We start from the raw sequence: 14718 nt of genomic DNA on the forward strand, positions 1-14718 counted from the left end.
TCAACAAGACGTCCCAACTCCTGTATTCAATGTTCTGACCGATGAAACCAAGCATGCCAAATGCCTCCTTCACCACTCTGTCCACCTATGACTCCACTTTCAAGTAGCTATGAACATGTACCCCTAGATCTCTTTGTTCTGTAACTCTCCCCAACGCCCTAACGTTAACTGAGTAAGTCCTGCCCTGGTTCAATCTACCAAAATGCATCACCTCGCATTTGTCTAAATTAAACTCCATCTGCCATTCGTCAGCCCACTGGCCCAATTGATCAAGATCCCGTTGCAATCAGAGATAACTTTCTTCACTGTCCACTGTGCCACCAATCTTGGTGTCATCTGCAAACTTACTAACCATGCCTCCAATATTCTCATCCAAATCATTAATGTAAATGACAAATAACAGTGGGCCCAGCACCGATCCCTGAGGCACACCGCTGGCCTCCAGTTTGAAAAACAACCCTCTACAACCACCCTCTGGCTTCTGTCAAGAAGCCAATTTTGTATCCATTTAGATACCTCACCCTGGATCCTGCTGAGATTTTCCAGTGTTTTCTTTTTTGGTTTCAGATTCCAGCATCCGCAGTAATTTGCTTTTATCCAGCACTAACCACTCTGCCACCATAGAGCCAGGCCATCAATTTCTTGTGCTTCCATACGTGGCCTTTGCAACAGTTCGATCAGCAGCTCCCGCCTGTGAGATTCAGCTGCATTCTGAAGAAAAGGGGTTGTTTCTCAATAGGCAACCCTTTAAAACTGAAAACGTATCTTGATTGATGGGTCTTTCACAGGAAGAAGTGGTTTATGGAGAGTTTCCTTTGATTACGTGTGAACACTATCTCCTGATTTTCTTTTGTACTAGTACGGGTCAAGGAGAAAGAGATATTACTGGGCTTTGAAGTCTTTGACGTCCAGTTCCTTTCCGTGGCTGCCATATGGACAGAGGGAGACCAGATAGTATCTTTCTGATCTGAAGCTAAAGACTCCACCTTCAGCACATCTGAATTTCACTTGAAAACAACTGAGTTTTTCTTGAACACTGCAGTCACATTGCAATCTGCAACAGCCTGTTTGTGACGGCTGAAGTTCAGATTAAGGCCATTGCTAATAAGCATATGAAGTGACAAAGCCTGGTTACTGTGAAACCAATCACATTTCTGTGGGTCAATTCATTTAGATGGTAAAATAACAAACTGTTTAGGATTAGAAAACCAACTCTCTAGCAGATGAGAATCCTTTAGTAGAAATGTCTCGAGACATCTAGAGTATTAGGAACGCCATCAATGTTAAGTGGTCATCCCAAGACACCTGGGTTCATTTCTAATTAGGTGTGATGACTGCCTCACTCCTCATGAAATGTATTATTTCAATTACTTGTCGTTGATGTACTTGCTTTCTTCCGAGAGAAGCTTTGTCTTTTCCCCTTCATTCATGGGATGTAAGCATTTATTGCCCATACCTAATTACCCTTCAGAAGGTGGTGGTGAGCTGCCTTCTTGAGTTGCTGCAGTCCACAGTGCTGTTGAGGAAGGGAGTTGCAGGATTTTTAACCCAGTGGTAATGAGGGAATGGTGATCATTTTCCCAGTCAGAGTGCTGCTGCCCTGTTCTTCCAGATGGCAGAGATCTCAGGATTGCAAGGCTCTATCGAAGGTGCCTTGATGAGTTGCTGCAATGCAGCCTATGGATGGTACACACTGCTGCCACTGTGCATCGGTGGTGGAGGGAGTGAATGTTTAATGTGGTGGATGTGGTGCCAATCAAGCGGGCTGCTTTGTCCTGGATGGTGTCAAGCTTCTTGAGTGTTGTTGGAGTGCACTCATCCAGGCAAGTGGGGAATATTCCATCGCACTCCTGACTTGTGCCCTGCAGACGGTGGATAAGTTTTGGGGAGCGAGGAGGTGAGTTACTCGCTGCAGGATTCCTGGCCTTTGACCTGCTCTTGTAGCCACTGTGTGTATATGGCTGGTCCGGTTCAGTTTCTGGTTAATGGTAACCCCCAGTGTGTTGATAGTGGGGGGTTCAATGATGGTAATGCATTGAATGTCAAGGGGCAACGGTTAGACGTGTGATGCAAATATTATTTGCCATGTATCAGCACAAACCTAGATAATGTGCTGCATTTGAACACAGACTCCTTCAGTATCTGAGGAGCACGAATGGTGCTAAAATTGAGTGATCATCAGCAAGCATCTCCACTTCTGGCCTTATGATGAAAGGAAGGTCATTGGTGAAGCAGCTGAAGCTGGTTGGGTCGAGGACACTTCCCTGAGGGACTCCGGCAGAGATGTCCTGGAGCTGAGATGTTTTACTTCCAATAACCAGAATCATCTTCCTATGTACCAGGTACGACTCCAACCAGCAAAGTTTCCCCCTGATTCACATTGATTCCAGTTTTGGGCTCCTTGATGCCACACTTGGTCAAATGCAGCCTTGATGTCAAGGATTGTCACTCTCACCTCACCTCTGGAGTTCAGTTCTTCTGTCCATGTTTGAACCAAGGCTGTAATAAGGTCAGGAGCTGAGTGATCCTGATATTGTCTGGGTCTTGCTACATATGGGCACAGACTGCATCATTATCTGAGGAGGTGCAAACAACCACACCTCTGACTTTGTTTTGGAAGGAAGGTACATTGATGAAGCAGCTGAAGATGGGTGGACTGAGAACACTACTCTGAGGAATTCCTGCAATGAATCCTGGGTTTGAGATATACCCTCCAACCATGACATAGTGGTTAGCACTGTTGCCTCACAGTGCCAGGGACCCGGGTTCAATTCCAGCCTTGGGTGATTGATTGTCTGTGTGGAGTTTGCATGTTCTCCCCGTGTCTGCATGGGTTTTCTTTGGGTGCTCTGGTTTCCTCGGCAGTCCAAACATGTGTAGGTTAGATGGATTAGCCATGGTAAATGTGTGGGGTTACGGGGATAGAGTGAGGAAAAGGGCCTGGATGCAATACTTTGTTGTAGAGTCGGTGCAGATTTGATGGGCCGAATGGCCTCCTTCTGCACTGTAGGAGTTCTGTTGTTCTAACAGCCACAACCATTTTCTCTGTGCTTGGTATGACTCCAGCTAGTGCCATGTTTTCTCCCCAATTCCTATTGACTTCAATTTTACTCAGGCACCTTTGTGCTACCCTCAGTCAAATGCTGCCTCGATTGTCAAAGGGCAGAACCTACAAGTGCAGCTTTCTGAATAAGATAATGATACAAACATCTCAATCTATCTCACTGCATTATCACCTAGGAACAGCCTGGAAACCATCTCATTTTTACAAACTAAACAATGGTCTACAAGTTGCACCTTTTTGTGTACTTTATGTCCTCCAAACGCAGACTTCCACAAGTTAACATTTATAGTAATCCAAATTTTACAGAAGAGATAAGCTACCAGTGGTTGGATATATCACAAATCTCAAATAATTACAACAACACTGCTGAAGTATTCAGTGGGTCAAAACATTTGTTGGATCAGTTATTAGAGAGTTTGCAGAAAGATTTACAGGAATGAGGAACTGCAGAACAAAGAACAATGAACAATACAGCACAGGAACAGGCCCTTCGACCCTCCAAGCCCGTGCTGCTCCCTGGTCCAAACTAGACCATTCTTTTGTATCCCTCCATTCCCACTCCGTTCATATGGCTATCTAGATAAGTCTTAAACGTTCCCAGTGTGTCCGCCTCCACCACCTTGCCCGGCAGCGCATTCCAGGCCCCCACCACCCTCTGTGTAAAATCTGTCCTTCTGATATCAGTGCAGAAGGAGGCCATTTGGCCTATTGAGCCTGCACCGACAACAATCCCACCCAGACCCCATCCCCTTAACTCCACATATTTACCCTGCTATTCCTCCTGACACCAAGGGGCAATTTTAGCATGGCCAATCAACCTAACCCGCACATCTTTGGACTGTGGGAGGAAACTGGAGCACCCGGAGGAAACCCACGCAGACACGAGGAGAATGTGCAAACGCCACACAGACAGTGACCCAAGCCGGGAATCGAACCCGGGTCCCTGGAGCTGTGAAGCAGCAGTGCTAACCACTGTGCTACCGTGCCGCCCTGTGGGATTCTATGATTTATTTATGCGCGTAATTGTGTGTATGGGGAGCATGCCTACAATTCAGATATCACAGTGACACTGGCCATCTAGATTTACAGGTTAAAGTATCTGACGTGCAAATATGAAATTTAGTGTTTAAAGCAATAAGCATGGAAATACAACATTCTATAAATGAAAATAATTAGTTGAACAATACATTTCCTTTACCTGCCACACTTTCCCTTTGAGACAAAGTAGCCTCAAAGTCGTACATCTGGTTTCGCAATTCACTGACCCGCTGGAAGGCATCGAGTTTCAAGTTGCGCTCCTGAACCAGCTGACAGCGTACCTAACCAGAGGCAGCAAACAGGTTAGATCGTGGAGCAGTGCTAATGACAGAAAGATTCTCAAACAGTATCTTGCACCAAGGAAGCAAGGCTTCAAGCTAACACAGATTTGCTAACTTCAGATCAACGCACTGAGTGATGGGCAGTGGAGATGTGACCGATTACAGAGTAACCAAGATGCAGGGCAAGCCCGTCAGTACAAGGAGCAAAGATGAGAAAAATGATCATTATGAGTCCAGAACACAAACTCTAGGCTGATACTTAAGTGCGGCACAGTTGGAAGTGGCTTCATTCGGATGAGACGACAAAACGAGACCCCCATTTGTCCTCTTGATTGGATGCAACATTCAAGATGATGTTGGAACATGGCCACTTCTTGCGAGTTGTCCCCAGCATAATCTCTAATTTTATCTTTTACTCTCGTTCTATGCTTTTAAAACTTTATTCTAACCCTTTTAAGCTCTCTAACAATGACATTCTGCACCCTCTCCTTTACTTCTCCCCAACGTACTCTATGTACGTACAGTATGCTTTGTCTACAGTGCAAGAAACAATACTTTACACCGTTACCAATACATGTGACAATAATAAATCAAATCAAAAGGTCCCACGGCACTATTCAAAAAGGAGCAGGAATCTCCGCCCGGAGTTCTCTCGACCAACATCACTAAACAAGGCCATCTGGCCATTATAATATTGCTGTTTGTAGGAGCTTCCTTTGTGTAAATTGGCTGCCACATTTCCACATTACAACAGTGGCTATACTTCCAAAGTGGTTTATTGGTGGTAAAACTCTTTGGGACATCCTGAGGTCATGAAATACATAAATACAAGTTGTTGCTGTTTCTCTTTTTCAAGCTTTTAAAGGCCTGAAATTGTAGGAAATTAAAAAGGTGCTTAAGCAGCTGTACAAATTTGGAATTCTGAAAAATATAATTCTTTCTTTTAACCAGGCAATGGAAAGGCCAAAGCCATTGTTATCAGCACCTATTATAAATCCCACCTTCTCACCAGTGATTTCTGTCCCCGATACTCAGTCAGGCAGAACCAAAATACAAAATCTTGGGGTTCTGTCGACCTAAAGCTTCAAACCTCACATCCTGTTCATCATCAATTGTGTGTGCTGAAGATCTTAAGCAGTTAATGAGATAAATGACAAGTTAATCTGTTTGGAGGGTGTTGATTGAATACTGAACGCTGCCAGGATGCTCTCACCTGTATGAGGGACATCTCTTGCTAACACAGCACTCTCAGCATTGGACTCAGGTGTTAACCTCGATTGTTTATTATTCAATTGCTGGAGTTAGAACCTACAAATACTTTCCGAGAGGCAGAAGTGTTTGTTTTAACAACTACAGTGGTCCATGACTCAATTTCAAATCCCCTTTTCTGATGTCTGCATCAACAAACCAAACATACAATAAAACTCATTTCCTCATTCTGAAAGATTGGAGTAAGTGATGCATCACGAGCCAGAAGGTTTATGAGTGTGTGTGTGTATGCATATGTAATATAAAAATTAACAGGCAAAAGCAGAGCTATTGTGCCAGTATCATCAGATTTGAAGAGTTATTGAGGAGTCATCAGACTGTTCCAAACCTGCTGAACGATGGGTCAGGCTTTACGGCCTTTATGGCCACCAATTGGGCATGCTACTGTCCCCCCACCCCGACCTCCTTCCCATGCCAATCTCAAATAGGGCGTGGTGATGTTGGGTGGGGAATACAAGGTCAACACGTCAGCTTCGCAAATTACAGAAGGCCAGCAGATGCAGAAGTCACTATTTTACAATCGCTCGTTACAACATGCTGCTGTGCAGGGGGACCTGGGGGTCCTTGTGCACGAATCGCAAAAACTCAGTCTGCAGGTGCAGCAGGTGATCAAGAAGGCGAATGGAATGTTGGCCTTTATCGCGAGGGAGATAGAATATAAAAGCAGGGAGGTCTTGCTGCAACTGTACAAGGTACTGGTGAGGCCGCATTTGGAATACTGTGTGCAGTTTTGGTCCCCTTACTTGCGAAAGGATATATTGGCCTTGGAGGGAGTGCAGAGAAGGTTCACCAGGTTGATACCGGAGATGAGGGGTGTAGCTTATGAGGAGAGATTAAACAGATTGGGTCTGTACTCGTTGGAGTTTAGAAGGCTGAGGGGTGATCTTATAGAGACATATAAGATCATGAAGGGGCTGGATAGGGTAGAGGTGGAGAGATTCTTTCCACTTAGAAGGGAAACCAGAACTAGAGGGCACAGCCTCAAAATAAGTGAGGGCCGGTTCAGAACAGAGTTAGGGGGAACTTCTTCTCTCAGAGGGTGGTGAATCTCTGGAATTCTCTGCCCATTGAAGTGGTGGAGGCTACCTCGTTGAATATGTTTAAATCACGGGTAGATAGATTTCTGATCGATAAGGGAATTAGGGGTTATGGGGAGCAGGCGGGTAAGAGGAACTGATCCACTTCAGATCAGCCATGATCTTATTGAATGGCGGGACATGCTCGAGGGGCTAGATGGCCTATTCCTGCTCCTATTTCTTATGTTCTTATGTTCTTATTGACAAGCTGTTAAGCTCATTAACAGTCCAATTGCCTGCAGTTTTTAATACCGGCTGTATGTTACTCCCATTGTCGGATGGGAGTGTTTTCTGGAAGCTATAACCAGGTGGCACAAGGGCGGAAGACCAGGCCTCCATGTTTACTGCCTATACCACTCCATTAGTATCCACTCCATCTGATGAAGGAGCAGCGCTCCGAAAGCTAATGGCATTTGCTACCAAATAAACCTGTTGGACTTTAACCTGGTGTTGTTAAAACTCTTACTTTGTCCTACCTATACCAGCAGATTCTGTTGGGGAAGGTGGCAGCGACTGTATGTTTGTAAAGTTATTTTTAAATCGCTTTTGGCCCTTCAGTTAAAAAAAAGACCGGTTCTGAGAGCTCAAGACCGTTACACATCTGGTCCTCACCAACTTCCCTTTTGTGGCATTACTCTTCTGTCACATGACATCCCAGGCTACAGTCCTGATTGGCCGCTGAGCCAGCTACCTCTATGCTTCTCTAATTGGCCTCCTGACACTTGATTGGACCAAAAGACCAAAGACATTGGAGCAGAATTAGGCCATTCGGCCCATTGAGTCTGCTCCACCATTCACTCGTGGCTGATATGATTCTCATCCCCATTCTCCCGCCTTTTCCCCGTAACCCTTGACCCCCTTATTGATCAAGAATCTATCTATCTCTGTCTTGAAGACACTCAATGACCCGGCCTTCACAGCCTTCTGTGGTAATGAGTTCCACAGATTCACCACCCTCTGGCTGAAGAAGTTCCTCCTCATCTCCCTTCACTCTGAGGTTGTGCCCTCGGGTTCTAGTCTCTCCCACTAGTGGACGAGCTGAGACTGTGAGGGCGGGAACAAGCAGAGCGCTCAGTTTCCATTCCGCCCTCACCCACCACAAAATGTAACATCCAATCCCATCTTTACATTTCATTGTCAAGCACTGAAGACGATTTCACTGCTTCGGAGCAATCAGTCGGTTAAAGGTCCTTGTATCAGTGACACTGTCACTCTGAAAGGTCATCGAACGGAAACATTGGGCAGAAATTTACACCTCCTCGGGGGAGATTGACAGGCGAGCGGGGGCATGAACTTGGACATGATGCTGCCCAAATCCAACTGCAATTTTCCATTTGCTTGGGGAGGGGGGGGGGGTAAGGTGGCTCACCCACCCTTAAATGGCCCATTAATCACCACTGTAAAGCCTCTTCCAGCCTCCACTGTAAAGCCTCTTCCAGCCTCCACTGTAAAGCCTCTTCCAGCCTCCACTGTAAAGCCTCTTCCAGCCTCCACTGTAAAGCCTCTTCCAGCCTCCACTGTAAAGCCTCTTCCAGCCTCCACTGTAAAGCCTCTTCCAGCCTCCACTGTAAAGCCTCTTCCAGCCTCCACTGTAAAGCCTCTTCCAGCCTCCACTGTAAAGCCTCTTCCAGCCTCCACTGTAAAGCCTCTTCCAGCCTCCACTGCAATTCCTGCTGTGGCAGTGGGAAGCCAGCAGCAAGTTTGAAGACAGCCAGGTCTCACTCCTCGGACTACTGATGGGATAGGGAGGGGCGAACCTTCTTCAATGGTCTCTGGCCCTATTGGAGGCCATACTCCAGATCTCCCCCAGACCACAGGTTCTCCTCCCGCTACCCCCCCCCCCTCACCCACCCACCAACGTGTACACCTGCTCGCCATCCCTATCCCCTCCCTCAATCGCTCCCCTCCACCACTCCAGCCAATTGTTGCTCCCACCCCCCTTTCCTCCCCCCGCTTCCTACTATGGAGCTCCACCCACTCTCATGGCCCTGCCCCCTTCAGGCCCTACCCCACCCCTCAGGCCCTGCCCCCTTGGCACTGTCTTTGCTGGTGCAAAGCCAATTTCGCTGGCAGAATGGGGCTGGTAACATCACGAGAGGCAAAAAACTGGGCCTTTCGCCTCTCGCCTGATCTTATTGGCTCATCTCGCCGATCAACTGGCCTGATGAGCCAGTAAGATTTCCTTCACAGTTGTGTTACGACACAGAATGAGGCCATTTGGCCCACTGTGTCTGTACTGGCTCTCCAAATGAGCACCATGACTTAGCGCCATCCCCCCACCTTTTCCTGGAGCCCTGAACGCTGTTTCTATTCAAGTAATCACCCAATGCCATGTTGAGTATCTCGATTGAACTTGCCTCTTCCACACTTCCAGGTCCTTTGACAGCACCTTCAAAAACCTGCCACTTCTAACGCCTAGAAGGGCAAGGGCAGCAGAGACGGGGGACACCACCCACTGCACGTTCCCCTCCAAGCCTCACATTGTCTTGATTTAGATCTTTATCATCGTTCCTTCACTGTCACTGGGTCAAAATCCTGGAACTGCCTCCCTAACGGTGTGAGTGGACATACCCCATGTGGACTGCAGTGGTTTAAGATTGCGGCTTACCACCGCCTTCCCAGGGACAATGAGGAACTTCTCAGCGATGCTCACATCCCATGAGTGAATGAACAGTGAAATTACTATACTCCTTATACACCAAGACTGTGTGGCTAAATGCCCCTCCAATTCGATTTTCACGTTTGCTGGCGACACCACCGTAGTGGGTCAGATCTCAAACAATTATGAGACAGAGTACAGGAATGAGATAGAGAATCTGGTGAACCGGTGCGGCAACAATAATCTCTTCCTCAATGACAACAAAACGAAGGAATTTGTCATCGACTTCAGGGAGCATAAAGAAGAACATGCCCCTGTCTACATCAACAGGGACGAAGTAGAAAGGGTCGAGAGCTTCAAGTTTTTAGGTGTCCAGATCACCAACAACCTGTCCTGGTCCCTCCATGTTGACACTATAGTCAAGAAAGCCCACCAACACCTCTACTTTCTCAGAGACTAAGGAAATTTGGCATGTCAGCTACGACTCTCACCAACATTTACAAATGCACCATGGAAAGTATTCTTTCTGGTTGTATCACAGCTTGGTATAGCTCCTGCTCTGCCCAAGGAACTACAAAAGGTCGTGAATGTAGCCCAGTCCATCACGCAAACCAGCCTCCCATCCATTGACTCTGTCTACACTTCCCGCCGCCTTGGCAAAGCAGGACCCCCACGCACCCCGGACATTCTAATGACTAAGAAAGTGATAAAGAAAGGAAAGATAGATTATGAAACTAAACTAGCTCTAAACATAAAAAATAATAGTAAAAGTTTTTACAAATATATAAAAAGGAATAGAGTGGCTAGAGTGAATGTTGGACCCTTGGAGGACGAGAGGGGGGATTTAATAGTGGAAAACGAGGAAATGGCTGAGACTTTAAATAGGTTTTTTGTGTCGGTCTTCACGGTGGAAGACACAAATAGTTTACCGAATATTAACAATAGAGGGTTGGTAGGAGGAAAGGTACTCAATACAATTAATGTTACCAGAGAGGCAGTGCTGGGAGACTAACGGGACTGAAGGTGGACAAGTCCCCGGGCCCAGATGGAATGCATCCCAGGGTACTGAAAGAAATGTCAGAGGTAATAGTGGATGCGTTAGTGGTTATTTATCAAAATTCGTTGGATTCTGGGGTAGTGCTGGCGGATTGGAAAACGGCTAATGTTACGCCGCTGTTTAAAAAAGGAAATAGACAAAAGGCGGGTAACTACAGGCCGGTTAGCTTAACGTCTGTAGTTGGGAAAATGCTGGAATCCATCATTAAAGAAGAAATAGCAGGCCATCTGGATAAGAATGGTTCGATCAAGCAGACGCAGCATGGATTCATGAGAGGAAAGTCGTGTTTGACGAACTTACTGGATTTTTATGAAGATAGAACATAGAACATAGAACATTACAGCGCAGAACAGGCCCTTCGGCCCACGATGTTGCACCGACCAGTTAAAAAAAAAACTGTGACCCTCCAACCTAAACCAATTTCTTTTCGTCCATGAACCTATCTACGGATCTCTTAAACGCCCCCAAACTAGGCGCATTTACTACTGATGCTGGCAGGGCATTCCAATCCCTCACCACCCTCTGGGTAAAGAACCTACCCCTGACATCGGTTCTATAACTACCCCCCCTCAATTTAAAGCCATGCCCCCTCGTGCTGGATTTCTCCATCAGAGGAAAAAGGCTATCACTATCCACCCTATCTAAACCTCTAATCATCTTATATGTTTCAATAAGATCCCCTCTTAGCCGCCGCCTTTCCAGCGAAAACAATCCCAAATCCCTCAGCCTCTCCTCATAGGATCTCCCCTCCATACCAGGCAACATCCTGGTAAACCTCCTCTGCACCCTCTCCAAAGCCTCCACATCCTTCCTGTAATGTGGGGACCAGAACTGCACACAGTACTCCAAGTGCGGCCGCACCAGAGTTGTGTACAGTTGCAACATAACGCTACGACTCCTAAATTCAATAAGACCATAAGACCATAAGACATAGGAGCGGAAGTAAGGCCATTCGGCCCATCGAGTCCACTCCACCATTCAATCATGGTTGATTTCAACTCCATTTACCCGCTCTCTCCCCATAGCCCTTAATTCCTCGAGAAATCAATTTCTGTCTTGAAGACGCTCAACGTCTCGGCCTCCACAGCCCTCTGTGGCAATGAATTCCACAGACCCACCACTCTCTGGCTGAAGAAATTTCTCCTCATCTCTGTTCTAAAGTGACTCCCTTTTATTCTAAGGCTGTGCCCCCGCGTCCTAGTCTCCCCTGTTAATGGAAACAACTTCCCTACGTCCATCCTATCTAAGCCGTTCATTATCTTGTAAGTTTCTATCAGATCTCCCCTCAACCTCCTAAACTCCAATGAATATAATCCCACGATCCTCAGACGTTCATCGTATGTCAGGCCTACCATTCCTGGGATCATCCGTGTGAATCTCCGCTCCAGTGCCAGTATGTCCTTCCTGAGGTGTGGGGCCCAAAATTGCTCACAGTACTCCAAATGGGGCCTAACCAGTGCTTTATAAAGCCTCAGAAGTACATCCCTGCTTTTGTATTCCAAGCCTCTTGAGATAAATGACAACATTACATTTGCTTTCTTAATTACGGACTCAACCTGCAAGTTTACCTTTAGAGAATCCTGGACTAGGACTCCCAAGTCCCTTTGCACTTTAGCATTATGAATTTTGTCACCGTTTAGAAAATAGTCCATGCCTCTATTCTTTTTTCCAAAGTGTACGACCTCGCACTTGCCCACGTTGAATTTCATCAGCCACTTCTTGGACCACTCTCCTAAACTGTCTAAATCTTTCTGCAGCCTCCCCACCTCCTCAATACTACCTGCCCCTCCACCTATCTTTGTATCATCGGCAAACTTGGCCAGAATGCTCCCAGTCCCGTCATCTAGATCGTTAATATATAAAGAGAACAGCTGTGGCCCCAACACTGAACCCTACCAATAAACGCCAAGACACCATATGCCTTCTTAACAACCTTATCTACTTGATTCCCAACTTTCAGGGATCTATGCACACATACACCTAGATCCCTCTGCTCCTCCACACTATTCAAAGTCCTCCCGTTAGCCCTATACTCAACACATCTGTTATTCCTACCAAAGTGAATTACCTCACACTTCTCCGCATTAAACTCCATCCGCCACCTCTCGGCCCAACTTTGCAACCTGTCTAAGTCTTCCTGCAAACTACGACACCCTTCCTCACTGTCTACCACACCACCGACTTTGGTGTCATCAGCAAATTTGCTAATCCACCCAACTATACCCTCATCCAGATCATTAATAAATATTACAAACAGCAGTGGCCCCAAAACAGATCCCTGAGGTACACCACTTGTAACCGCACTCCATGATGAATATTTACTATCAACCACCACCCTCTGTTTCCTATCCGCTAGCCAATTCCTGATCCAATTTCCTAGATCACCCCCAATCCCATACATCTGCATTTTCTGCAGAAGCCTACCATGGTGAACCTTATCAAACGCCTTACTAAAATCCATATATACCACGTCCACTGCCTTGCCCCCATCCACCTCCTTGGTCACTTTCTCAAAAAACTCAATAAGGTTAGTAAGGCACGACCTACCTGCCACAAAACCATGCTGACTATCACCTATCAATTCATTACTCTCCAAATAACTATAAATCCTATCCCTTATAATTTTTTCCAACATCTTGCCGACAACAGAAGTGAGACTCACCGGTCTATAATTCCCGGGGAAGTCTCTGTTCCCCTTCTTAAACAATGGGACAACATTCGCTAACCTCCAATCTTCTGGTACTATACCAGAGGCCAACGACGACCTGAAGATCAGAGCCAGAGGCTCTGCAATCACTTCTCTTGCCTCCCAGAGAATCCTTGGATAAATCCCATCCGGACCAGGGGATTTATCTATTTTCAGACCCTCCAGAATATCCTGCACATCCTCCTTATCAACTGTAATACTGTCTATTCTACTCCCTTGCAACCCAGTGTCCTCCTCAGCTATATTCATGTCCCCTTGCGTGAACACCGAAGAGAAATATTGGTTCAATGCTTCACCAATCTCCTCTGGTTCCACACATAACTTCCCTCTGCCATCTATAACTGGCCCTAAACTTGCCCTAACCAAGATGTGACTAGTGCGGTTGACGGAGGGGAACCGGTAGATGTGGTGTTTTTGGATTTCCAAAAGGCATTCGATAAGGTGCCTCACAAAAGGTTGCTGCAGAAGATTGGGTCACACGGAGTTGGGGGTAGGGCGTTAGCGTGGATTGGCTATCCAACAGGAAGCAGAGAGTTGGAATAAATGGGTGCTTTTCTGGTTGGCAGATGGTGACTAGTGGCGTGCCGCAGGGATCGGTACTGGGGCCTCAACTGTTTACTATTTACATAGATGATCTGGAGGAGGGGACTGAGTGTAGGGTAACAAAGTTTGCTGACGACACGAAGATAAGTGGGAAAGTGAAGTGCGTGGAGGAAGCGGAAGGTCTGCAGAGAGATTTGAATAGGCTGAATGAGTGGGCGAGGATCTGGCAGATGGAGTATAACGTTGGCAAATGCAAGGTTATTCACTTTGGAAGAAATAATAGCAAATTGGATTATTATTTAAATGGAAAAAAATTACAACATGCTGCTGTGCAGAGGGACCTGGGAGTCCTTGTGCATGAGTCGCAAAAACTCAGTCTGCAGGTACAACAGGTGATCAAGAAGGCAAATGGGATGTTGGCATTTATCGCGAGGGGGATAGAATATAAAAGCAGAGAAGTCTTGCTGCATCTGTACAGGGCATTGGTGAGGCCGCAGCTGGAATACTGTGTGCAGTTTTGGTCCCCTTACTTGCGAAAGGATATATTGGCCTTGGAGGGAGTGCAGAGAAGGTTCACCAGGTTGATACCGGAGATGAGGGGTGTAGATTATGAGGAGAGATTGAGCAGATTAGGTTTGTACTCATTGGAATTTAGAAGGCTGAGGGGTGATCTTATAGAAGCATATAAGATAATGAAGGGGCTGGATAGGGTAGAAGTGGAGAGATTCTTTCCACTTAGAAAGGAAACCAGAACTAGAAGGCACAGCCTCAAAATAAAGGGGGGTCAGTTTAGGACAGAGTTGAGGAGGAACTTCTTCTCGCAGAGGGTGGTGAATCTCTGGAATTCTCTGCCCACTGAAGTGGTGGAGGCTACCTCGTTGAATATGTTTAAGTCACGGATAGATGGATTCCTGATCGATAAGGGAATTAAGGGTTATGCGGAGCAGGCGGGTAAGTGGAACTGATTCACTTCAGATCAGCCATGATCTTATTGAATGGCGGGGCAGGCTCGAGGGGCTAGATGGCCTACTCCTGCTCCTATTTCTTATGTTCTTATGTTCTTATGTTCTCTCTTCCACCTTCT

The 14718-nt window shown here is 46.4% G+C and overlaps 1 protein-coding gene across 1 annotated transcript in view; it reads right to left on the reverse strand.

Annotated features, from left to right (window-relative positions):
* ccdc162 (coiled-coil domain containing 162) overlaps positions 1-14718 on the reverse strand; it is a 224150-nt gene that overhangs the window by 15490 nt on the left and 193942 nt on the right. The window contains exon 48 of the mRNA XM_078213536.1: positions 4263-4383. Coding sequence (XP_078069662.1) covers positions 4263-4383 — 121 coding nt within the window. The remainder of the gene's footprint in view (positions 1-4262; positions 4384-14718) is intronic.

This window comes from Mustelus asterias, chromosome 5, assembly GCF_964213995.1.
Source record: "Mustelus asterias chromosome 5, sMusAst1.hap1.1, whole genome shotgun sequence".
NCBI lineage: Eukaryota > Metazoa > Chordata > Chondrichthyes > Carcharhiniformes > Triakidae > Mustelus > Mustelus asterias.